This window comes from Leptodactylus fuscus, chromosome 3, assembly GCF_031893055.1.
Source record: "Leptodactylus fuscus isolate aLepFus1 chromosome 3, aLepFus1.hap2, whole genome shotgun sequence".
Lineage (NCBI taxonomy): Eukaryota > Metazoa > Chordata > Amphibia > Anura > Leptodactylidae > Leptodactylus > Leptodactylus fuscus.
In genome coordinates this window covers 57,179,617-57,207,124 of record NC_134267.1, presented here as the reverse complement: position 1 = coordinate 57,207,124, position 27,508 = coordinate 57,179,617, and the positions used below count along the sequence as shown (strand labels likewise).

The 27,508-nt window shown below is 41.5% G+C and overlaps 1 protein-coding gene across 1 annotated transcript; it reads right to left on the bottom strand.

The window, feature by feature from the left end:
• Positions 1–774: 774 nt before the first annotated feature.
• On the bottom strand, positions 775–26,012 carry LOC142197382 (sulfotransferase 6B1-like). The gene is made up of 7 exons (XM_075267619.1): positions 25,739–26,012; positions 20,166–20,275; positions 17,791–17,880; positions 16,030–16,156; positions 13,412–13,506; positions 9,804–9,960; positions 775–936 (listed from the first exon to the last, which is right to left on the bottom strand). Exons 1-7 carry the CDS (start codon positions 25,959–25,961, stop codon positions 806–808), a joined length of 933 nt encoding a protein of 310 aa, XP_075123720.1. The 5' UTR covers positions 25,962–26,012; the 3' UTR covers positions 775–805.
• Between the last annotated feature and the right edge of the window lie 1,496 nt (positions 26,013–27,508).

The following is a 27,508-nucleotide window of genomic DNA, read 5'->3' as shown; positions in this document are numbered from 1 at the left end:
TTTATTGTAGAGTATGGTTGGATGGTCTTGAATATATTTCTCATTTCTGCTGCTTACATGAATTACATTTTTCTGTTTGAACTTATTTGACCATGAAACTTTTTGTAATGCACCACAATGCTCAAATGTTCATAACTACAGATTAGTGATCAATTCTCATGAATTATTGAAGGATTGGTATTGTGCATTGCTGCTTTACACTTGAGAAAGAAAAAAGAGAACTTGTGGAGAGAGAGAGAGAGAGAGAGAGAGAGAGAGAGAGAGAGAGAGAGAGAGAGAGAGAGAGAGAGAGAGAGAGAGAGAGAGAGAGAGAGAGAGAGAGAGAGACACCTACTGGGTGTCTTCTTGTACCATGTTATCAGATGGTTGAACAAAGTCTTTTAAATGCATTTTTTTTGTTTTTTTTGTTAATCCTTAAATTCATACCCTTTACAATGGTCCCCTAGGTATGGAACAATATGTGTCACCTGTAGGTAAGGGGAGGGGGCACTGTCACTTTTAAAGCCACTTCCGTTTGTTTAAGTTGCATGTTAAATGTCACTAATTTTCCAAAAAAATTTTGCTTTTCAAACCATCTAAAAAGCCATTGAACAAAACACAACTGGGAGAGTCTTAGAAGAAACTTGTCTTTATTATACTATTGTGGACATACAAGTCTTTTACAAGCGAGTACAGTAGATTTTTGTATTTAAAAGAGACCTGTCTGTTCTAGAAAGTCTTCAAAAGAAACATCCCAACCGTGCTTGTAATCTGAAAACAACAATATACAACTAATTTTATTAAATCATGAAATTTAATATTCTATTTAAAATGTACAATATTTGGGATAGTTTATCTTCTCTCCAAGTTTTGTTCCAGCAAGATACTTCTCAAACTTGGCATCCAGCTCTTTGCTCTGTTCCTCTGTAAAAAGGCTCTTCCAGTCCCCAATTTCACCTTGGAAAAAAAACAAGATAGTTTTTACTGAATTTTTACTGCTAGAGTTGACCTTGAATATCACATGTTCGGAAAAGACTATCGAAATTTTAAAGCAGGAAAAACAAAAAAAAAAAAAACACTCAACTAAATCCAAAAAATATAGGGAGAAATTTATGAGGACAGGTGTATTCAATGGCAGTCTTCATATCCCTGCATCAGCGGAGGGTAAGCCTCATTTGGCTGGGAAAAAAAAATTGCAGAAAAACATCGCAGCATTTTACAGTCAGAGCAAAGTGGATGGGATTCTAGTAAACCACATGCCCACTTTGTGGTAAAAACCACGCTGCAAACATGCAGCAACTTCAGAAACCAGCAGGGTTTTGGAAATCGTAGCATGTCAATTATAACTACGGAAAGTCCGGCGGTTTCCCCATAGGTATAATTGAAACAAAGTCTGTAGAGGCAACCTCTGCAAACTTTCTGTCTAAAATGCTCAGGAAAGAATCACTCTGCATTGCCGCCACGGTTCTTTCCGCAGTGCTTTGTTGTTGCAGGAGGCCACGTGGGGCCATAGCCTTTATGAGGTGCATGCCTCTTCAAAAACTAAAGGGCACCCTCCACTGGGTCATGCATCTGCACACTGATATGTGCTGGTCTAGATTTCATTAGCAACTTTTTATGCCTTGTATGGCAGATAGCTGGTGTCCAGTAGTAATGTCTACAAACCAAAAACGGAGATTGTTCATGAAGGGCATATCAGGTAAGAGACTAAAAGCAGATTTACTAATAGGTTTACTCTGACTATAGATATGGATGTAAATAGCAGTTAGCTACAGTGGCGTAACTAGGAATGGCGGGGCCCCGTGGCGAACTTTTGACATACCCCCCCCCCCCAACCGACACCGAAGACCTCGACCGACCCCCTCCTCCGCATTCTATTATATCCCTTAGTAATTCCTGCACATGGTATTATGTCCATTAGTGGCCCCTGCACACAGTATTATAGCCCATAGTGGCCCCTGCTCACAGCATTATGTCCCTGAGTGGCCCCTGCACACAGTATTATGCCCCACACTGGCCCCTGCACACAGTATTGTCCCCCATAGTGGCCCCTGCACACAGTATTATCCACAATAGTAGCCCCTGCACACAGTATTGTCCCCCATAGTGGCCCCTGCACACAGTATTATAGCCCATAGTGGCCCCTGCTCACAGCATTATGTCCCTGAGTGGCCCCTGCACACAGTATTATGCCCCACACTGGCCCCTGCACACAGTATTGTCCCCCATAGTGGCCCCTGCACACAGTATTATCCACAATAGTAGCCCCTGCACACAGTATTGTCCCCCATAGTGGCCCCTGCACACAGTATTATCCACAATAGTAGCCCCTGCATACAGTATTATCCCCCACACTGGCCCCTGCACACAGTATTGTCCCCCATAGTGGCCCCTGCACACAGTATTATCCACAATAGTAGCCCCTGCACACAGTATTGTCCCCCATAGTGGCCCCTGCACACAGTATTATCCACAATAGTAGCCCCTGCATACAGTATTATCCACAATAGTAGCCCCTGCATACAGTATTATCCCCCATAGTGGCCCCTGCATACAGTATTATAGCCCATAGTGGATACCCATAAACAATTATTATACTCTGGGGTCTTTTCAGACTCCAGAGTATAATAATCGGAGATCCGGGGGAATAAAAACGTAAAAAAATTACTGTTTCTTACCTGTCCCCGGCTCCTACTCTGTCTTCTCCGCTGCCGTCCTTGTTCTATGACGTCGGACGTCACATGACCCAGGAAGCAGGCTAGGTTCATGTGACGTCAGACAAGATGGAAGGAGGCCTGGCAGGATCGTGGAGAGGTGTGTTTTTTCGTTCCCTTACCTCTCCTGGTCCGCCGATCATTATACTCGGGGGTCTGCAAAGACCCCCTAGTATAATGATAGCAGAGGTAGCAGTTGTCACCGGGCCCCTAATGTCCCAGGCCCTGTGGCAGCTTCCTCCGCTGTTATGAATAGCTGGCACCCTTTCATGAAACAAGTATTGCTTCTAGGAAGAATAACTCCATGTATAGGACATTTAGCGGATTATGTACAGCAGCACTCAGACTGTAGCCTCCATGCACTACCATACAAGCTATGTGATCTAGGCTCTGTCCTAAGTATTATGCCTAAAAATGTATTGTATGGCACAAGTTTAGATATGGCAGGGCCGCCTTTCTCTTACCATATACCCTAACCTGAGCTTGGTTAAAGATGTACCTCCAATAATGAAACAACTTTTTATAACTGAATAGTAAAGGTGAATATAAGAATATATCTTATAAAATAAATAAATAATAATAAAATAATAATAATATTATATTATTGCTTTTCCATTTATCAGGCTACTCTTCTTATCAGCCTATTTGTTTACATAGGATTGTAGCCATATCCAGCTCACACACAGAACTCTATGGAGAGAACAGGCTGCTAAATGGCCTCATTCTTTACACTAATAGCCTGTTATCTCTAGCACTTATCTGTGTATTTTCCTTCATCTTCTCTCCCTCCCTTTTTCATAGATCAAAATGTAAAAAGTAACTCAACTTGATAAATGGAAAAAGGTAACATACAGTCCTATGAAAAAGTTTGGGCACCTCTATTAATCTTAATCATTTTTAGTTCTAAATATTTTGGTATTTGCTACAGCCATTTCAGTTTGATATATCTAATAACTGATGGACACAGTAATATTTCAGGATTGAAATGAGGTTTATTGTACTAACAGAAAATGTGCAATATGCATTAAACCAAAAGTTGACCGCTGCAAAAGTATGGGCACCTCAACAGAAAAGTGACATTAATATTTAGTAGATCCTCCTTTTGCAAAGATAACAGCCTCTAGTCGCTTCCTGTAGCTTTTAATCAGTTCCTGGATCCTGGATGAAGGTATTTTGGACAAACAATTCGCGTTCAGTTCAGTTAGATGGTCACCGAGCATGGACAGCCCGCTTCAAATCATCCCACAGATGTTCAATGATATTCAGGTCTGGGGACTGGGATGGCCATTCCAGAACATTGTAATTGTTCCTCTGCATGAATGTCTGAGTTGATTTGGAGCAGTGTTTTGGATCATTGTCTTGCTGAAATATCCATCCCCGGCGTAACTTCAACTTCGTCACTGATTCTTGAACATTATTCTCAAGAATCTGCTGATACTGAGTGGAATCCATGCGACCCTCAACTTTACCAAGATTCCCGGTGCCGGCATTGGCTACACAGCCCCAAAGCATGATGGAACCTCCACCAAATTTTACAGTGGGTAGCAAGTGTTTTTCTTGGAATGCTGTTTCTTTTTGGACGCCATGCAGAACGCCTTTTTGTATGACCAAACAACTCAATCTTTGTTTCCAAAATGAAGTTGGCTTCTCCAAATGTGCTTTTGCATACCTCAGGCAACTCTATTTGTGGCGTACGTGCAGAAACGGCTTCTTTCTCATCACTCTCCCATACAGCTTCTCCTTGTGCAAAGTGCGCTGTATTGTTACCGATGCACAGTGACACCATCTGCAGCAAGATGATGCTGCAGCTCTTTGGAGGTGGTCTGTGGATTGTCCTTGACTGTTCTCACCATTCTTCTTCTCTGCCTTTCTGATATTTATCTTGGCCTGCCACTTCTGGGCTTAACAAGAACTGTCCCTGTGGTCTTCCATTTCCTTACTATGTTCCTCACAGTGGAAACTGACAGGTTAAATCTCTGAGACAACGTTTTGTATCCTTCCCCTGAACAACTATGTTGAACAATCTTTGTTTTCAGATCATTTGAGAGCGGGCTGTCCATGTTCGGCGACCATCAAACTTAACTGAACTTGAATTGTTTTGTAGAAAGAAATGGTCCAAAATACCTTCATCCAGGATCCAGGAACTGATTAAAAGCTACAGGAAGCGACTAGAGGCTGTTATCTTTGCAAAAGGAGGATGTACTAAATATTAATGTCACTTTTCTGTTGAGGTGCCCATATTTTTGCACCGGTCAAATTTTGGTTTAATGCATATTGCGCATTTTCTGTTAGTACAATAAACCTCATTTCAATCCTGAAATATTACTGTGTCCATCAGTTATTAGATATATCAAACTGAAATGGCTGCTGCAAACACCAAAATATTTAGAACTAAAAATGATTAAGATTAATAGGGGTGCCCAAACTTTTTCATAGGACTGTATTTCTTAAATAAGATATATTACAAAGTATACTTATATTTACCTGTAGAATGTATGAAAGGTTGTTTGTTTGTTTTAATTAAGAGGCATGCCTTAAGCACTCAAGTTCCTCATAATGAAAATTAATACAATTTGAAATGTTATATTGTGCATAAACTTTTAATTAACTTTTGCTTTTCTTACATGATTTGTAACATTAATAAATGTTGCAATATATGCAGTGCCTTGTGAAAGTATTCGGCCCCTTTGAACTTTTCAACCTTTTGCCACATTTCAGGCTTTAAATATAAAGATATCACATTTAAATTTTTTGGGGAAGAATCAACAACAAGTGGGATACAATTGTAAAGTGGAACGAAACTTATCAGATATTTTAAACTTTAACAAAGAAAAAACTGAAAAGATGAGTGCAAAATTATTCGTCCCCTTGCTTTAATACTTTGTAGCGCCACCTTTTGCTGCGGTTACAGCTGCCGGTCACTTGGGGTTTGTCTCTATCAGTTTTGCACATCAAGAGACTGAAATTCTTGCCCATTCTTCCTTGCAAAACAGCTTGATCTTAGTGAAGATGGATGGAGAGCGTTAGTGAACAGAAGTTTTCAGCTCTTTCCACAGATTCTTGATTGGATTCAAGTCTGGACTTTGACTTGGCCATTCTAACACCTGGATACGTTTATTTGTGAACCATTCCATGGTAGATTTTGCTTTATGTTTTGGATCATTGTCTTGTTGGAAGATAAATCTCCGTCTCAGTCTCAGGTCGTTTGCAGACTCCAACAGGTTTTCTTCATCTTCATCCATCTTCCCATCAATTTTAACCATCTTCCCTGTCCCTGCTGAAGAAAAGCAGGCCCAAACCATGATACCGCCACCAACATGTTTGACAGTGGGGATGGTGTGTTCAGGCTGATGAGCTGTGTTGCTTTTACACCAAACATAACGTTTTGTGGACAATAAGTTGGATTTTGGTTTCATCTCACCAGAGCACCTTCTTCTACATGTTTGGTGTCTCCCAGGTGGCTTGTGGCAAACTTTAAACAAGACTTTTTATGGATATCTTTGAGAAATGCCTTTCTTCTTGCCGCTCTTCCATAAAGGCCAGATTTGTGCAGTGTACGACTGATTGTGGTCCTATAGACAGACTCTCCTACCTCAGCTGTAGATCTCTGTAGTTCATCCAGAGTGATCATGGGCCTTTTGGCTGCATCTCTGCTCAGTCTTCTCCTTGTTTGAGATTAAAGTTTAGAGGGACGGACGGGTCTTGGTAGATTTGCAGTGGTCTGATACTCCTTCCATTTCAGTATGATTGCTTGCACAGTGCTCCTTGGGATGTTCAAAGTCTGGAAATCTTTTTGCATCTAAATGCAGCTTTAAACTTCTCCAAAACAGTATCTCGGAACCTGCCTGGTGTGTTCCTTGGTCTTCATGATGCTCTCTGCACTTTAAACAGAACCCTGAGACTATCACAGAGGAGGTGCATTTATACAGAGACTTGATTACACACAAGTGGATTCTATTTATCATCATCAGTCATTTTGGACAACAGTGGATCATTTACAGAACCTCACTGAACAGAGAGAGTTTGCTGCACTGAAAGTAAAGGGACTGAATAACATTGTACGCCCCACTTTTCAGTTTTTTCATTGTTAAAAAAAGTTTAAAATATCCAAGAAATTTCATTCCATTTCACCACTGTGTCCCACTTGTTGTTGATTCTTCCACCCAAAATTAAAATTTTATCTCTTTATGTTTGAAGCCTGAAATGTGGCAAAAGGTTGAAAAGTTCAAGGGGGGGGCAAATACTTTCGCAAGGCACTATATACACACACATATATATATATATATATATACACACACGCCTATCCTGACTGTTTTCAACTAGTGATATCTCTGAAAATTATACACTTAGGGATTAGAGATGAGCGAACACTAAAATGTTCGAGGTTCGAAATTCGATTCGAACAGCCGCTCACTGTTCGAGTGTTCAAATGGGTTTCGAACCCCATTATAGTCTATGGGGAACATAAACTCGTTAAGGGGGAAACCCAAATTCGTGTCTGGAGGGTCACCAAGTCCACTATGACACCCCAGGAAATGATACCAACACCCTGGAATGACACTGGGACAGCAGGGGAAGCATGTCTGGGGGCATAAAAGTCACTTTATTTCATGGAAATCCCTGTCAGTTTGCGATTTTCGCAAGCTAACTTTTCCCCATAGAAATGCATTGGCCAGTGCTGATTGGCCAGAGTACGGAACTCGACCAATCAGCGCTGGCTCTGCTGGAGGAGGCGGAGTCTAAGATAGCTCCACACCAGTCTCCATTCAGGTCCGACCTTAGACTCCGCCTCCTCCGGCAGAGCCAGCGCTGATTGGCCGAAGGCTGGCCAATGCATTCCTATGCGAATGCAGACTTAGCAGTGCTGAGTCAGTTTTGCTCAACTACACATCTGATGCACACTCGGCACTGCTACATCAGATGTAGCAATCTGATGTAGCAGAGCCGAGGGTGCACTAGAACCCCTGTGCAAACTCAGTTCACGCTAATAGAATGCATTGGCCAGCGCTGATTGGCCAATGCATTCTATTAGCCCGATGAAGTAGAGCTGAATGTGTGTGCTAAGCACACACATTCAGCACTGCTTCATCACGCCAATACAATGCATTAGCCAGTGCTGATTGGCCAGAGTACGGAATTCGGCCAATCAGCGCTGGCTCTGCTGGAGGAGGCGGAGTCTAAGGTCGGACCTGAATGGAGACTGGTGTGGAGCGATCTTAGACTCCGCCTCCTCCAGCAGAGCCAGCGCTGATTGGCCGAATTCCGTACTCTGGCCAATCAGCACTGGCTAATGCATTGTATTGGCGTGATGAAGCAGTGCTGAATGTGTGTGCTTAGCACACACATTCAGCTCTACTTCATCGGGCTAATAGAATGCATTGGCCAATCAGCGCTGGCCAATGCATTCTATTAGCGTGAACTGAGTTTGCACAGGGGTTCTAGTGCACCCTCGGCTCTGCTACATCAGATTGCTACATCTGATGTAGCAGTGCCGAGTGTGCATCAGATGTGTAGTTGAGCAAAACTGACTCAGCACTGCTAAGTCTGCATTCGCATAGGAATGCATTGGCCAGCCTTCGGCCAATCAGCGCTGGCTCTGCCGGAGGAGGCGGAGTCTAAGGTCGGACCTGAATGGAGACTGGTGTGGAGCGATCTTAGACTCCGCCTCCTCCAGCAGAGCCAGCGCTGATTGGTCGAGTTCCGTACTCTGGCCAATCAGCGCTGGCCAATGCATTCTATTAGCCCGATGAAGTAGAGCTGAATGTGTGTGCTTAGCACACACATTCAGCTCTACTTCATCAGGCTAATAGAATACATTGGCCAATCAGCGCTGGCCAATGCATTCTATTAGCTTGATGAAGCAGAGTGTGCACAAGGGTTCAAGCGCACCCTCGGCTCTGATGTAGCAGAGCTGAGGGTGCACAAGGGTTCAAGTGCACCCTCGGCTCTCCTACATCAGAGCCGAGGGTGCGCTTGAACCCTTGTGCAGCCTCGGCTCTGCTACATCAGAGCCGAGGGTGCACTTGAACCCTTGTGCACACTCTGCTTCATCAAGCTAATAGAATGCATTGGCCAGCACTGATTGGCCAGAGTACGGAATTCGGCCAATCAGCGCTGGCCAATGCATCCCTATGGGAAAAAGTTTATCTCACAAAAATCACAATTACACACCCGATAGAGCCCCAAAAAGTTATTTTTAATAACATTCCCCCCTAAATAAAGGTTATCCCTAGCTATCCCTGCCTGTACAGCTATCCCTGTCTCATAGTCACAAAGTTCACATTCTCATATGACCCGGATTTGAAATCCACTATTCGTCTAAAAAGGAGGTCACCTGATTTCAGCAGCCAATGACTTTTTCCAATTTTTTTCAATGCCCCCGGTGTCGTAGTTCCTGTCCCACCTCCCCTGCGCTGTTATTGGTGCAAAAAAGGCGCCAGGGAAGGTGGGAGGGGAATCGAATTTTGGCGCACTTTACCACGTGGTGTTCGATTCGATTCGAACATGGCGAACACCCTGATATCCAATCGAACATGTGTTCGATAGAACACTGTTCGCTCATCTCTATTAGGGATCTTCGTGTAAGAAGAGAGAAGAACCTTGTCTTTCATATGATGCCAAAACCACCGTTTTGTAACATCTGAGATGTAACTGTTTCAATTGACCTTCCAGCTTCAGCTTCCCTGCATTATACAAGAGCCAGTACACAACCCTAGTTCAGTAAAAATCAGTGCAAGAAACCAGGCAAGGAATACAGAATGGATAGAAAATGGAATATCACAACCTGTTTTACCATTTGCTTTCATAACTTTGGAATGCTGGACTTTTTTCCCCATCAGAAAAGTAAAAACATGAAACAAGCTTCCCAGCTTCTTTCCAGATGGACACCAGGAAGAGGGGGCCATATCTATATGTATTGTTTACTGTCTATTTCTCCTGTTATGGATGAGCGCAATGGACATTAATAACAGTAATGTGAGCCTACCCTTGGTGTATAAATCAAGAGATTTTATTGGTAACAGTACACCTCTCACGTGGTATGAGTTTAGGTTAAGAAAAACACAAAAGGGCAAAACAAAAAGGAAATCCTCAGAGGTTTTAACTACTCACCTTTTCTAAAGAAAACATTTCCAAGGTTCCCATGTGTATCACCAGAATTTTCTTTCATGGACTTAAAAGTGCTTTTCTCTTGAACTTTCTGCAGTTGTTCATCAGTCAGATTTAATCCATAGAAGTCATTAATTTTTCTCAGTTCAGCAAGGAGATCCTTTAAGAAAAAAGTAGCACATTGTACTAAAATATTTCTTTATCGCAGGGCACACTGAGCATTATCTATACACCTGGATATTAAAAGTCATGAGCACTTTACCAACAACTATAGTCATGAGGCTTGGGCTATAAAATCCATTTGTAAATCACACCATGCCATATATTTATGGGCCATGCTGTGAGTATACGGTATGGTGATGGCTCAAGACATACCGTATTTTTCGGACTATAAGACGCACCGGACCATAAGACGCACTAAGGTTTTAGAGGAGGAAAATAGGGAAAAAAAAATTTTAAGGAAAAAAAATTGGTGAAATATTTAATAACCTAATAATATAATATTTCACCAATGTAAATAGAACCGGGGGCTTTCGGACACAGGGATACCAAATGTGTATGTGTTTCACAGTAATGTTTTTGTTTTATATGTATTCTAGGGATATGGGGGTGATTTGAACATATATCTATCTAATCTATCTATCTATTCTATCTAATCTATCTATCTATCTATCTATCTATCTATCTATCTATCTATCTATCTATCCATCTATCTATCTATCTACCTATCTATCTCCTATCTATCCATCTATCTGTCTGTGTCTGTCTGTCTTTCTATCCATCTATATCTAATCTATCTCATCCATGGAAGTGAAGCTATGCAAGAAGAGAAAAAGGGGCGGGCCAGACGGGTGAAGGAGGTGTGGTTTTCTAAGCAAACTTGAAAACACACCTCTTTCACCCATCTGGCCCGCCCCTCCTTCACTGCCTCTCAGATCTGGCTCTTGCAATGAAGCCACACAGACAGGGAAGTAGGGGCGGGCCAGACGGGTGAAGGAGGAGTGGTTTCAAGCTTGCCGAGAAAACCACGCCTCCTCCTCCCGTTTGGCCCGCCCCTCCTTCCCTGTCTGTGTGGCATCATTGCCGGAGCCAGATCTGAGAGGCAGTGAAGGAGGGGCGGGCCAGACGGGAGAAGGAGGCGTGGTTTTCTCGGCAAGCTTGAAACCAGGCTTCCTTCACCTGTCTGGCCCGCCCCTACTTCGCTGCCTCTCATATCTCGCTCCTGCAAACACGCGACACAGACAGGGAAGGAGGGGCAGAGCAGGCAGGCACCGTGCTGCTCTCCGTGCTGCTCCTCATAGACAGGACACAGACGCTGCACACGCTGCATTCGGTCTATAAGACGCACACACATTTTCCTCCCATATTGGGAGGAAAAAAAGTGCGTCTTATAGTCCGAAAAATACGGTAATTGGGAGACTGTTAACATTATGCCTTACCTTACTGTGTACTATTTCAGTGGCCATAAATATCACAATTTAGTTTTCTACTAGGGATATAAAAATATATACAAGAAGAAATGGAATGCTTTCTCCTGTATCTTCAGTGTAGAAAGAAGTCAGGTAGATGGTGGTGTCAGGCTGGATTGATATCTCTGCTTCTTTCAATGAAGATACAACAGAAGCTGTACTGTATTCTACTCACATACAAGACTCATGGAAACAACAATCTATTTAACCCTTTAGTGACCCGCCTGTTTAGCATTTTGGTAATCAAAACATTTTTTTTGCATTTTTCCTTTATCACATGCTTAACCCCTATATCTTTTTATTTTTCCATAAATTTAACTGTATGAGAGCATTTTTTGGTAGTGTTGTATTTCACTATTATGAGGTAGAGCTATATCATTGATTAATTTTTATTAACTATTTTTTTGGAAAGTAATTTTGCTATTGCCCTTTCATGCTATTAATTTTAAGTCAAATAACTTGACTGTATAGTTTTGTAAATGTTACTACATTTGCAAGCTAAAACCTCTATTTGTAATATTTTTTTTTTCATTGCCATTTTCTAAGATCCATAACTTCATTGTTTTGTTAACGGGATTGTGTATGGTTTATTTTTTTGTGGGAAGACCTGATGCTTTTATTTATGTCGTTTTAGGGAACATAACGCTTTTTGATTGCTTTCTATAAAGCTTTTTTGGTTAATATTTTCTTTAAATCTGATAATGAGGTTAAAATAATATTACAGTTGAATTTCTAAGGTCCTTACAGACGCGGCAATATCCAAATATCCAATATGTGTGATAGATTTTGATTTTTAGTTGTTTTTTTGTTTTTTTAACATTTTAGGATAGGAAATTAATGTGTAAGGTTTTTTTTTTGTTTTTTTTTTAAATCTTTTTTTTTTTTTTTGTAACCACTATTTTTTGCAATCTCTAGATCTTGTTTATAAGCAAGTGGTGTAATTCATGGCCTAATAGGAATTTAAATAGGCAGCCCTGGGAATCTTCAATAGGTCCCTAACAGCCATACAAAGGCATCAGGCCCCTGCAATCTTGTTCCCAGGGAGTTCTAGCCAGTGGCGTAACTAAAGTCTTGTGCAATCTGTTGTCCAGGGCCCCCTACATCATCCCTACAGCAAGTTCTTGATAGTGATGATTACAGGTGCGGCAAACAAACGGACCCCATTATAGTCTATGTAGATCCGTGTTCTTACACTGCACACTGCTGGTAAATGCATCCGGCAGTCCATTCGGGGGGGGGGGGGGGGGGGGGTCCCCATGCGGACTGCCTCAAACGGATTACCAACGCAGATGTGAACAAGGCCTTACATACATGCCTTTATTTCAACAAAAGAAATACAAAATCTGTGATTCTACATTTTTCCTAAGCCTCATGGACAAACACCTTAAGGGTAAGTTCACATGGGTTTTTTTAGACTGGATTTTGAAGCAGAATCCGCCTCAGAATCGGGCTCCAAAAAAACATCTCCCATTGACGTCAATGGGAGCTGTTAACTTTTTTCTTTTTTTTTTTTCTGCTCGTGGAAAAAAAGAAGCGAGCTGCCCTATGTTGTGGCATTCCCTCCCAACTAGGCCCATTCATTTGGGCCTAATCCAGCATTCCGTCGCGGCTAGCCATTTTTTGGCCCGGATGCTGGATTAGGCCCAAATGAATGGGCCTAGTTGGGAGGGAAAGCCACAACATAGGGCAGCTTGCTTCTTTTTTCCATGAGCAGAAAAAAAAAAAAAAAAAAAAAAAAAAAAGCAAACAGCTCCCATTGAAGTCAATGGAAGATGTTTTTTGGAGCCAGATTCCGAGGTGGATTCCACATCAAAATCCGGTCCAAAAAACCCTGTGTGAACTTACCCTAATATGGAGCTACTCTGCCTTCATGTGCTTCATACAGGCTCCTTTGGGTGCCACATACAAAGCACTGTTTCTAGATTTTCAGATACATACCTAAACCAACAGAAAAAAAAAGACTTTGCTAACACAAAAATATGCAGGTATAATAAAGCCCACCTGCATGATAATTGTTATGCTAATGTCCGCAGAACATTATAGGCATACAAATTCTCTTTTTTCCTAGGAAATATGGCTCTTTACCATTAACCTCTTTAAAAAATACAAATCTCTAATATTTGTATAAAATCTTTTACTCACCGCTTTCATATCTTCAAATGTGAGTATAAGTATATTCTCATCATCAATATGTTTTTCCCAGCCAAGAGTATAGTCAAAGTATGATCCATAAATTACTAAGATAGAGAGTAAACAATTAGTAATAAAAGACTTTACAGAATTGTGTATAGCATTGAGAACAAGGGGAATTACATTTATCATTCAATATTGTCCTTTGACAAATTCAGATTTTTTTTTGCACTAAAATTTCCCCTTCCTACAAGTCTTCGCTGGAGCTGTTGTAGCTGCTGTTATTTAGTTGTACTGTGATCCATGATTCTAATTTGTGTTTCAGAGATGAATATTTACCTGCCATATATCTACTAAAGTACAGTATCAGCATGCCGTAAAGTTCCCTGTAAACACATTACGAGTGTACACATAACATTGCACTGCTCTAGATGAGGACACCAAACAGCACAAACACATTCTTTTAGCAAAAGAGATCACATGAAAGTTTTTCCATTTGCTCTACCACTTGTCACAGGGCTATAGTATTCCAGCTCAACCACCCCCGAATATGGCTGAACAGTAATACCAGACATTGCCCATGCGGGTTACATTTCAAAATAAAATGCATACATTGCCTTCTAAATTCATACAACTCTCTTTGGGCTATGAACTCAAATATGTTAAAGAACATATCCTAGAAATAAAGGCAATATATTAAGATGCAAGTCAATACACAGTATACAAAGTTTGCAGAATTAGATCTCTGAGAATCACCTAATATGCAGTAGCATAAAATAAAGGACTAATACTATTAAGAAGATCACTAGGACACTGCACCAATACACTAGGGACAGTATTCACCAACTGGCCTGTAAACTATGGATGTTTGCATAGCATCGCCTTCACTGGTCACATTCTTATTAAAGGGGTATTCCCATAACTCTTGTTCTGCAGCCTGAAGGCTCTGTACTCTCTTCACTTCCAGGATTTCTCGCACATTGGTGGCGGGGTTTCACTTGCTCTGCTATCTGCTATGATCCACAGTATAAAGCTGATGTGGAAACTGATATAGCAGAGGAGCTGGATTTAAGCAGCTTGCATTACATACAGAGGTAAGGGACTCCTTATCTCAGCCCTTATCAGCCAAATTCAATTAAACCGGCTGATAAGTGGAAAAGCTGAAGATAGACAGCACAGTAATCCTGGAGCTCTCACCTCCCCCTCCCCTATATGAGGAGCACCATTGCTTGTCAGCCCCTCCCTCCTCCCCTGAGAGCAGGCAGCTACTTCACTTGACAAATGAGCAGATAATCGCAAGGGCTGTGTCAACAATGAAGTGAATAAATTAAGATAGCGGCCAAACAAAGCAGTTTTGATAAAGCAATGTATTTAGAAAAAAGTCTTATATCCACATAAACTAGCAGTATAGATAGGATCCTTGTTATGGGACAACCCCTTTAAGGCCAGGGCCTCACAGTCCGGAAACGCCGCGATTTTCCCGGAAACACCACAGGGAAAATCACAGCGTTATACAGTACAGGCAAAGTGGATGGGATTCATGCGAATCCTATTCCCACTTTGCGGTTAAAACTGGTGCAGTTTTGGAAATTGCAGCCTGTCAATTATATCTGCAGAAACAGGGGAAGCTTTCCTGTAGATATAATTGCAACAGAAAGTTCGGAGGAAAACTCCACAAACATTATGTTTAGGGTTAGTTCACACGTGAACTGCCCATGCGGGTTCTGACACCAAGAGAGACACGGCGAGCCTGCCTGCAACCATCGCGGTCGTGGCTTTCCCCTCCGTTGTTGGCTCAAATGAATGAGCCGACATAGGAGAGTGCTGCCGGGGGCGGAAGCCGCGCGGCTTAACCCGCGAGGCTTCCGCCAGAAGATAGGACATGTCGCTTCTTTTTTCCGCTAGCAGCAGCCCACCGCTAGCGGAAAAAAGAAGCCTGGCGGTCTGCATAGACCACCATTGTAAAAGGAACGGATTTTGAAGCGAAATCCGCTGTCAAAATCCGCCCCTTTGCCCCCCGTGTGAATGAGCCCTTAAAGCGCTGCAAGAAGAACGTTGATAGTTGAAAAATATTTGTCTAAAGAAAACCAACCAAGGACTGGTGTAAGTGATAAAAATGTCAACTATAATGCCCCAAATCACAGTCAAAATAGCGGTAAATTTTTTGCCTGCGAGGTCTAATTTTAGGCTGGAGCCAAGTGTGGCGGTTTTGGAAATCGCATTGTGTCAATTATACCTACGTAAACACCAACGGTTTCCCTATAGGTATAGAGGAAGCACAAAGTTCACAGAGGAAACCTCTGGACTTTCTGTGAAAAGCAATGTCACTGCCACTGTTTTTTTCTGCAAGACACTACCTGGGGCCTTAGCCTTAAGTGGTCTACATTTCTCAGGAACCTATCTTGTTGGGAATGCAGTCCAATTTGTGGCTTGCATGTCCAAGAGCCGAAGGAGCGGAGCTGAATAATATATTTTTTTTTGGGAAAATATCAGTCAATCCTGCTATATTACATGCTGCCTACAGTTGGATCTACATGTACAACCTGATGGGTTCCTCAAGTATATGTTAGGCATTTCCAAAATAAAATAATCATCTGCATAGTCACATAATTTATGTATTGTTAAATTACCATCTCCAGACATAAAATCCTTGAAAAACAAGTCCCAAGAACCGTATGTGGGAAGCACGGGGTTGCTGTTTGTGAAATGGTAATAAGACACAGCGGCATCTTTTGGGTTTCGAAGAATTACCAAGATCTGTAATAAAAATATTAAGTACCAAGTTACTAGGAATTCTCGTAGTATTAATGCCAGGTCCTTATAAACAACTTATGTTTATAGAAAGGAAAAGGCAAGACATCACGTTTGGGATTTGCAGGTTTTATACACAGCTAGAAAGTTAACAGTTTAAGGGTGCATTCACACGGAGGAAAATGGCGCAGAAAAAGGAACCCATTGAAGTCAAAGGGAGGATTTTTTCAGCGCTGAATCTGACGTGGATTCCACACCAAATTCAGCACCATTTTCCTCCATGTGAATGCACCCTTAGGGTGCATTCACACTAAGTATACGCTGAGCTGATTCTGAACGTAAAACACATTCAGAATCAGCGCGTACAAAGCAGATCCCATTCATTTCAATGGGAGCCGGCATACGAGCACTCCCCATTGAAATGAATGGGCTGCTTTTTTCCCTATTGGTTTCAATGTGATACGCGCGTATAACATTGAAACCAATAAGGGAACAAAAGCAGCCCATTCATTTCAATGGGGAGCGCTCGTATGCCGGCTCCCATTGAAATGAATGGGATCTGCTTTGTACGCGCTGATTCTGAACGTGTTTTACGTTCAGAATCAGCTCAGCGTATACTTAGTGTGAATGCACCCTTAAAACAATTTAATGTTCAGCATACACAATGGATGGTGATTTGCATGTAAATAATAAAATAGCATCTACCCCTAAATATGTAAATCTATAGAGATTGGTGAAGGTACTTTTAGGGGAACTTTCATGGCCCTGGGACCTAACATTATACAAAAACTATAAATACTAACCATCTTATTGCATTATTGCAAGTCAATAACCATTGTGTACTAGGACAGTCACACAGAAGCAGTGCAGAATAAGAGTAACCAGTGCTGAATCACTCCATTGCTCCAAGGACATTCATGACATTGAAACAGAGACACTCACTCACTATATTTAATTGTAGTGGGTTTAGGTACTACAGTGGTTGTTCTATTGAAGTCTAAGGCAACCGCTGCAGTTCTCATGACCACTACTATTAAAAGTATGGCGAGTGATCGCTGTTGCCAACCCACTTCTCCCTGAGAGTCCTGGCAGTTGCACCCCGACCAACCTAAAATTGATATCCTATTTTATGAATATGACAATAACCTCTTTGATATATTGTGTTATTGAAAGGTATTATTAAATTGCCTAGACCTATTTTTTTATATCAAAATTTGCTAATTTGTTTGCAAGCATATTTACATCTTTTTACTGTTTTATGCTGTGCTTGCCACGTTTAAGAAAATTGGGAGGTCTGGAACTAAGCCATGCCATACTTCTACTTTATTCAGAGACTGGTGAAAAGCAGATCTTAAAGGTATACCAGCAACAAGCAAAACAAGGGACAGAGATACGCCTATTTATTTGGAGGATTTTACTTCTTACAGCAAACCTCTAATACTGCTCTCCTGTGAAGAAACGTTTTTAATAAAATCTAATATATATTATAAAGTTTCTTATATTCACCAGTATTATTTATTGATGAATAGCTGGTAGGTTTTAATGAATTAGGCAGTTCATATATCTGAGTGAGATGAGTCTATCATGAAAAATTCCTACCTTTTATGAAGAATCTAGCTATATACTGACAGCTACTATACCTTTGTCTTCTTTTCAAAGAAAGATTTTGGGATATTCTCATAAGTAACATGCGATGAGAACACTCTTGGTGAAGGTCTTTGCTTCAGGTCCTTAAGAAAAAAAAAAAAAAAGGAAAACAGTCTAGGCAGCATTGTTCAGAGAACAGTAGATTCTACTAAAAGTATTATAGAATTTAATACAGAATTTATCAAAATGCTTGGTATAGACTGTGGAGAAGTTTTACATTCTGACAAATATGGAGTAGCAGATTAAAAGTAATATCAATGAAGCATAAGGAATAAAGTTACAAGTATTGTGCCATTGGTGGACTGACATAGGAAGAGTTTACTTAAGGGTAAGTTCACATGGGGTGTCACACGCTCTGCTCTGGATTAGGCCCAAAGAATGGGCCTAGTCAGGAGGAGGGAGTGTCTTCAGGCCGAATCACGAGGCGAAACGGCTTGAAGAATGAGCATCTTGCAGCGCTGGGTACTGGTGTTCAAATCCCGCCAAGGGCAAAAAACAATCTGCAAGGAGTTTGTATGTTCTCCCTGTGTTGGCATCGATTTCCATCCCACATTCCAAAAAGACATACTGATAGGGGGAAAAAAAAATGTACATTGTGAGCTCTATGTGGGGCTCACAATCTACATTAAAAAAAAAAAAAAAAAAAAAAAAAAAAAGAAGAAGAATGAGCATCTTGCTTCTGTTTCCAGGAGCTGAAACAAGCCGGCTCCCGGAAAGATCACCCGACCGGCTCCCATTGAAATCAATGGGAGACGTCTTTTTGGTCAGGATTTTGAGGTGAATACTGCCTCAAAATCCTGACCAAAAGTCTCTGTGTGAACTTACCATAAGACATTGATGAACAGAACACTGGTTTAAATAAATTCCCTCAATCTTAACCCCTTAGCGACCCTTGACGTAACTGTACGTCATGGGTCGCATGGGGATGTATGGAGCGAGCTCACACGCTGAGCTCGCTCCATACACGGCAGATGCCGGCTGTATAATACAGCCAGGACCTGCCACTAACAGCAGCGGTCGGTGCCCGAGCCGATCGCTGCTGTTAACCCTTTACACACTGCGGTCAAACGTGACCGCAGTGTGTAAACGGCGGCGGCGGCTTGGGCGCCGCCATGTTTTGCCGATCGCCTCCCTCCTGAACGTCACAAGAGGGCGGTGAGGCATCGTCTAATAGAAGTGCTGCGATTTTCCTATTCACTGCAATACTGTAGTATTGCAGTGAATAGTATGAGCGATCAGACTCCCTAGGTTTCAAGGTACCTAAGGGGTCTGATCATAAATGTAACAGAAGAAAAAAAAAAGTTTTTAAAAGTATTAAAAAAAAAAAAATATATAAAAGTTCAAATCACCCCCCTTTCCCTAGATCAGCTATAAAAGTAATTAAAGAACATTAAACATAAACATATTAGGTATCCCTGCGCTCCAAAACGCCTGAACTATTAGAATATTAAAACATTTATCCCGTACTGTGAACGGCGTAGCGGCAAAAAAAATAAAAACAGCCAAAAAGCGTTTTTTTCAACACTTTGCCTCCTATAAAAAATTGAATAAAAAGTGATCAAACCATCGGATCTTTCCCCAAATGGTATCAATAGAAACGTCATCTTGTCTCGCATAAAAAGACACCACAACCAGCTCCATACATGTAAATATGAAAAAGTTACAGGTGTTAGAACATGATGACACAATTTTTTTTTTCTATTTTGCAAAGTTTATCATTTTTTTTTTTAAAAGTATCAAAAAATTTCAAATACTATATAAATTTGGTATCACCGCGTTTGTACTGACACGTAGAACACAGGTAACATGTCATTTGTACCAAACAGTGAACGCTGTAAAAATTAAACCCATAAGAAAATGGCGCAAATGCATTTTTTCTCCAATTGCGCCTCATTCTGAATTTTTTTCCAGCTTCCCAGTACATTGCACAGCATATTGAATGGTGCCATTACAAAGTACAATTTGTCCCGCAAGCAATAAGCTATCATGTGACTCTGTGAACTGAAAAATGAAAAAGTTATGGCTCTTGAATATGTGAGGAGGGAAAAACGAAAATGCGAAACCAAAAAATGGCCTGGTCCTTAAGGGGTTAAAGAGGACCATTCATGAATGTGAGGTTTTAGATACCACTAGAAAGCCAAAAGCGCAATGATGGCTTTCCTTGCGTGTGCACTGGTGGTGGAGATATCTGTGCCATTGGTTTCGGCACTAATATCTCCCCACTATCAGGCTGGATTTACACAGTGTTTATTGGACCAGATTTTGACGTGCTCTTTCTTGCTCTTGAGTTATACATGGCAGACCTATATACAGTATCTACATTTAGATGAAAAGTTATTTAATGGGAAATCTTACTTAAACAACAAACCTCAAATTTGTCTGGTTTTCCGAACTCAAGCATAGCTTGGTCTATTGTAGGCTCTTTGTTGTGAAGCTCAAATAGCATTTGATGAAGTATCTGTATTGACCAATTTGTTCCTAAAACACAATAAAGCACAAATTCTGTAGGTATTGTTCATGACAAAGTACAGTACAATTAAAGGTTTTTAATATATACTATGCTACACTATATAAAATACTACTGTACATACAGTAACATAGAACAATATATACAGCATTTCCTATAGTTGTCTCTTTTCCTAAAAACAAAAAAATGACATACAATATGATTTCTGTAAAAGTTTAATTTATCTTGCAATGGCACACCTAAATTTTGTGCTCTCCGCCTGTAAATGTTTCTTTCTAAGGGGTGGTGCTAGACACCAATGGGCAGGACCAAAAAAATAAAATAAAAATCAGGTGCCCAAGCAGACATGTTCACAGGGGCACATGGGGAAGAGTTCTCAGCAAACCACAGTAAGAAAGGTAGACTACTACACCAGTGGTCACACCTGAGCACGACGGACCCCATTACCTATAATGGGATCCATTGGGTGTCCGTTCTTTAAAATGGAAACCATCAGACAAAATAGTCGAACTGGCAAGACTTTTTTGTCTGGTGATATTGGACACAAGCTGCAAAGGAATCTCCATTCGGATACTCCAGCACAGAGGTGAACAGAAGTAAACTTAAGGTATTAGTGGTGGGAGTTACTGACAAAGTTCCATAAAAAAGAGAACCACTTATTGTCTAACAAATTTTAGGTTGCATGCCACGCCCTAATTTTACACCTAAAAATACTATGTTAAAAGTACTACATATGTGATCGGTGTGAATCTACTGGTGTAAATCACAGGCAATACAACAAAGATATGCTGGTTATAGACAGATTATATAAGGAAATGTACAAGAAGGAGCATTTTATAAGACTGCTCTAGAATTTTGCAGAATCTGTGAAGCCACCTCAAGGGAACTTGTCAGGTTTTTCCACCCTAAACTAACTCCACTGTGTGCATCAAACAATAACCTTTCCTATGGTGCCCTCGCTAAAGTTTTTGTTGTTGAAAAGTCAAGATGGGACATGCTGGGGCCGGTTTAGGGTGGGAAAAACACTTGACAGGTTCCATTTAATAAAGTTATGATGGGAGAGGCCCACTAGCAAAAGACTTTACATTTCTGGGAAACATCTACTACTTCTCCTGTATGGTGAGACAGCACTTCTATTGCACTTCATACAAAGAATTATTTGTCAGATTATCTTCTGTGACTTGCTCAGTCAAGTGTCATTTATCTATGTGATGGGTAGATATAGGAAGTTTAAGTGATAGAAGGTATATGAATGTACAGCCATGATCACAGTATGTATTCCCAGTTCTGTGGTATCAATTACAATGGGGTAAAAGCAAAATATCTCAAAAAAGTGTTTGGGACCATGTGAGCATATTGCTAACAGCAGCAAGTGCAGACAACCATTAACACTATTCTCAGTATCTTGAATGAAATGTTGTCCTCAAGAGAATGGCCATTGTTTGTGCCTAAAGTCCTGGGGACTCCTTAAAGGGGTTGTCCCATGAAAAGCATCCTATCTATACTGTTAGTTTATGTGGATTTAAGACTTTTCCTAAATACATTGCTTTATCAAAACTGCTTTGTTTGGCCGCTATCTTAATTTATTCACTTCATTGTTGACACTGCGTTTCTATGGCCACTGGGCTTATCTGCTCATTTCCCAAGTGAGGTAGCTGCCTGCTCTCAGGGGGGAGGGAGGGGCTGACAAGCAATGGAGCTCCTCATAGAGGGGAGGGGGAGGTGAGAGCTCTGGGATTACTGTGCTGTCTATCTTCAGCTTTTCCACTTATCAGCCGGTTTAATTGAATTTGGCTGATAAGGTCTGAAATAAGGAGTCCATTACCTCTGTATGTAATGCAAGCTGACTCAAATCCAGCTCTGCTATATCAGTTTCCACATCAGCTTTATACTGTGGTAATGTATTTACAACCAATCCCTCATTACCCTGCAAACATAGTAGATAGCAGAGCAAGTGAAACCTCGCCCACCAATGTGCCGAGAATTCCAGGAAGTGAAGAGAGCACAGAGCCTGGAGGCTGCAGAACAAGAGTTATGGAAATACCCCTTTAATTCAGATGAACTGAAAAGTGGTGACAGACACTGCCAAGACAGAGGAGAAAAGTTTTTTTAGACACAGATACGTCACATTCAGAATACCCTGCCAAAACTCAGGGTCACAAGTCGGAAGCCAAATAGTGATAATGTTTAACTTACTGCATGTTTATGATGATACAAATGATAGAAATTTGTGAGTAAAATGGTGAAAAACATTGGAGTGTTATTTGGATTACACATGTGGCTAGATTGAATTGCAAAATCAGAAGTGGAACTAAGTAGAAGGTTCCAAGGTCAGGTAAGAATACAATTTCAACATCTGACAATTTTTACAAAACCTTGGCTTCACATTTTTTAAAACCCATAAGGAAGTGTTGTAAGTAGTGACCAGGGAAAGCCATAACATACAATCTGGCTTTGTTCTTAGCTAGCACCAGCCAGATTCATTTAATGGGCAGTAGTAGGATTACTTTATTCTTATGTTTTATAACTTCTACTATGAGGATATAAAATGGTAAGAGAGGGAAAGGTAAAAAAAAAAACATGTTCAACAATGAAAACCATTTCCTATCATTACTCCACAGTACTTCTTTGACCTACAAGAAAGCTAAGAGGTACACATCTTTTCATTATATTTTTCTCTGTATAGGTTTACTTCTGGAATTGGCTTATGCCTCATTCACATCTGAGTTTGGTAAACTGTTCGGGGAGTTTTTCTTGTGACCGCGGGCATGCCCTGCGGCTCTGCCCAAGGCCTAGAAGTTTGACCCCCAGCATCGGGAGAAGACGCGTGAAGAGGCCGTTCCTGAAGAAGATGGAGACGGCACTGGAGAGTTCTCTCACAGCATTGGGGATGCCCCTAGTGCTGTTTGAGTGCTGGGGTCCGCCCCCAGTGCTGAGAGAGAAAACTCATTTGCATACCAACAAAAACCAAGATTTATACCGAATAGCATCACGGAGAAGACATCTAAAGGTAGGAGAAGAATAGCCTTTCTTAAGGCTATTCCTACGTGCCAGCGACAAAAAAATAAATAAATTTGATTTTAATAGTAGAATCCCTTTAATAGTTTAGCCACGGTAATATAACACTGTAGTACTTGACATACTTTTCTCCTATCCTCCTCTCGTACCACTCCCTAACTCAGCAGACTGTAAGGGGCTATGGGTCCTGATTCCGTACCTATACGGTACCTCTGTAACTCCTAATGGCACGGACACCAATGTCTCTCGGGAACCCCCAAAGTTCTCTCACTAACTCCGAGGCAGCCTCTGGTTGTACCTTGAAATAGAATGGCTTGACTTCTAGAACTCGGGTTGATGACTGAAGTTGGAACTCTGTATTTCAGCAACTAGACCTGTTCTGGACTTCTCAATGACTGGACTACTAACCACTGGACTTCCCAACCACTGGAATGACTTTACTACAACTGATAGAGACTATAAACCCTTTCCTTAAGCCCCGCCCAGTGGCCTGTGATTGGTCATAAGGTAGTATACATCATTCAAACAGCAAGAAGGTGCAAAGAAAAGTGCATATGTACAGTAAAATGGCAGACATTGTTTTCACCATAAACACATACACAGACAAGACACATGAGACAACTCTGAGGTACAAACACAAAACATATAGCAGCATTGCTCTGGGATGCTGCAAAATATTCTATATACTTACTAGAATTTTTTTTTTTATTTTTTTCCAGTGTTTTCACCCATGTCCAGTGTAACCCATGTCTAAACCCCAAATTTTTCAATATATGTAGGGGCCACTGAGGGACATTATACTGTGTTTAGGAGCCGCTATGGGATAGTATACACTTTGGAACATTATAGTTTGTGTCAATGGATAACTATAGTGTGTGTGTGTGTGTGTGTGTGTGTGTGTGTGTGTGTGTGTGTGTGTGTGTGTGTGTGTGTGTGTGTGTGTGTAAAATGCCGGCATTTTTTAAAATGCAGCTTTTCAACAGTTGATTTTTTTTTCTGCAACATGTGGATGGGATTAGCCAGAATCTTAATCACTTTGCTGGTACTGTAAGTTTTTCTGTGATGTTTCTGCTGCAGCAAAAACGCTGCGTTTTCACAACATAGGATTTTAGCCTTGAAGTCTATGTGGCATATTGAAATCCTATAGAGAAAAGTTTTTGAGGATAAGTTTTTACGTTGCAGAAATGCAGCTTTTTTAGGCTAAGGCCCCACAGGCCTGAAACGCAGCACTGAAGCGCTGCTGGAACAACCGCAGCATGAAAACACATTGCGGTTCTTCCTGCAGCGCTTGGAACAGAAATTTCAGGGAGTTTTCCCTCCACAGACTTTTCAGTTACAATCATATCTAATGGGAAAAAAAAGAAAAAAGCAGGTGACATAGGACTGTATGGTGAGGCATTTTTTGGAGGAGGATTTTGAGGCAGATTCCTGACCAAATAACTCTGTGTGAACGCAGCCTTAGTCTAAGGGCTCGTTCACACGGAGGGTGGATTTTGACCATATTTTGACTCGGGGAGCCAAGTCAAAATATGGTCAAAACCTGCCTGCCAAGATGTCTCGGTCGCATCTTCCCCCACCCCGGAGTCGGCTCAAATGAATGGGCCGACGCCGGAGGTTGCGCCTGAAGAAAGGGCAGCTCGCTTCTTTTTTTCCGCTATGGGCAGTTGCCGATAGCGGAAAAAAAAAAAAAAAAAAAAAAAAAAACACACTAGTGGTCTCCATAGACCACCATTGTAAAGGGGCGGATTATGATGTGGATTCCGCTGTCAAAATCCGCCCCTTTGGCCCTGTGTGAACTAGCCCTACTAATGTTTTAGCACTGCATTATACCGTTTTTTGTCGTTTTGCACATTAAGGGTGCATTCACACTGAGTAAACGCTAGCTTATTCTGAACGTAAAACACGTTCAGAATAAGCGGCGTCTAAAGCAGCTCCATTCATTTCTATGGGAGCGGGGATACGAGCGCTCCCCATAGAAATGAATGGGCTGCTTCTTTCACTCCGTGCAGTCCCATTGAAGTGAATGGGGAGTGCCGGCGTGTACGCTCCGGCATGAGCAGAGCTTGCCGTATACGCCGGCACTCCCCATTCACTTCAATGGGACTGCACGGAGTGAAAGAAGCAGCCCATTCATTTCTATGGGGAGCGCTCGTATCCCCGCTCCCATAGAAATGAATGGAGCTGCTTTAGACGCCGCTTATTCTGAATGTGTTTTACGTTCAGAATAAGCTAGCGTTTACTCAGTGTGAATTCACCCTAACACAGCTTGCTAGTACAGTAATTTTTCCCACATCCTTTATAGAAATATCTGAAAAACACACCGGTTTTAAATGCAATACACAAAATAAAATATATACATCTAAAGGAGCCCTAAGGCTGTTCTATGGTTGGGAGACTAATACACGCAATGTTACTCCCCTGATATTCATGTAGTCCTACTCCCTTCCCCTACTCACCACATTTGGGATATGTTATTATCAACACATCATCTTCTCGGGCTTCAAATAACTCCAATGCCTTAAAAGTGGCCTCACTGCATAGGACACTGGGATACAGAATCCCTTTATAATTCACTTTCAGCTCCTCCGGAGTCTTGTTTTTGGCTTCTTCAACAACCTTCTTAATTTCTTCAAGGAATTTCTCCCGGTTGGGCTTGTTTTGTTCCTCTGATCCTGACATCTTTCTGCTGTGTATACACTGCTGTATGAATGAACACTGTTCACAGGCACTTCCTTTTTATGTGAGGCACTAGCAGGGGAGTGTTCACACTATACACACACACCCACTGAGCTCATGTTATTAGACAAGAGGAGATGGAGCTTCTACCAAAGCACTAAAAGCTTCATGTCTGTAGATTTCCCCAGTTTGTGGCTTTATGACACAAGACAAGGGTTAAAGAGTCAACACGCTAAAGAAGTGAAATAATGTAATCTGCAGCCATAGCCACATCCAGGCCATTGTCTTGTTTAAACAGGAATGTGCTGCCAATAATCTGCATTTTGTTACACTGACACATAGTATTCTTAATGCAGTTATATGTGTCTTCAGTTGTGAGGCCACAGGTGCCTCGCCTTAGGTGAAACTCTGCTACTAGGCTGGGGATAAACGCCCCGAGGTCCCAGACCTGTACACACTTAGGCTGTATTCACACAGAGTAACGCCAGGCGTTTTTTGTGTGCTTTTTGCACATAGCGCCGCGTTAACGCCGCGTATACGCCACGTTAACGCCGGTCAACGCCACCGCAAAATAGCGCGGCGTTAACACGGCGCTATGTGCAAAAAGCACACAAAAAACGCCTGGCGTTACTCTGTGTGAATACAGCCTTAGACTCCATTAAGAATACTGTGTGGAACCACCATAAGGCCTCATGCACACAGGTAATCCAGGCCTAAAAGGCCTATCTGTACATCGGCCAGATGAGGTGAATTTCCGATCAATCCAGATTGTTTGTAACCAAATTTTTTAAAGGTTTTGGGTTTAACATATGGAGTTCATCAGTCACAACTCTCTATTATACTCCGGGGTCTCTTCAGACTGCCTTCATTGTTCTCTCCCAGCATTTTCTGGCCTCCTGGATAATAACACCTACCTCAGGGTCTGTAATGGGTCTCAGAGGTCACAAGGTGTGAGGCAAATTGAGTATAACTGTTTGTTTTTCTGTTGCACCTCCCCTGTGCTCCTGACAAGACCACAGAGTATAATAATAGAACTTCTGGTTCAACCTGAAATGAACAAGCCATGCAAATATTTGTAGAAACTAGAGATGAGAGACTAGTATTCGATCGAATAACTTCCCTGCATAGTTATTGGTGTAATTGGTCGAATACCATGCGATAAACGCAGTAAAAATTCAATGCCCCTCTCACCTTCCCTGGCACTTTTTTACACCAATAACTATGCAGGAGAGGTATTCGATGGAATACTACTCGCTCTAGTAGAAACGACTCTTATGAGTAAATCTAGAACGATCCAAAGTCAACCTGAATTTTACACACGGAAATAAGGGGCAGGATATTAAATTTTATTTGGCGTTACGCTAGGCTCACATCTGCATTCGGGTTTCCGTTCTTCAGGTCTACTTGGGGACTCAAAGAACGGAACCCACTGCGCTTAAAATGCGGTTACCCATGGAAACCTACAGACCTCCATAGACTATAATGGGGTCCGCTGGTTTTCGCCTGATAAATGCTGAGAGAAAAGTTCTGCTTGCATTTTTTAAGTGGAT

Coding starts and splice junctions, on each gene's coding strand:
- LOC142197382 (XM_075267619.1), bottom strand. CDS start 25,961: ATGTCAGGATCAGAGGAACAAAACAAGCCCAACCGGGAGAAATTCCTT. Junction 20,276..25,738: donor AATAACATATCCCAAATGTG/GTGAGTAGGGGA, acceptor ATTGTGTTTTAG/GAACAAATTGGTCAATACAG. Junction 13,507..16,029: donor GGATTTTATGTCTGGAGATG/GTAATTTAACAA, acceptor TCTCTATCTTAG/TAATTTATGGATCATACTTT.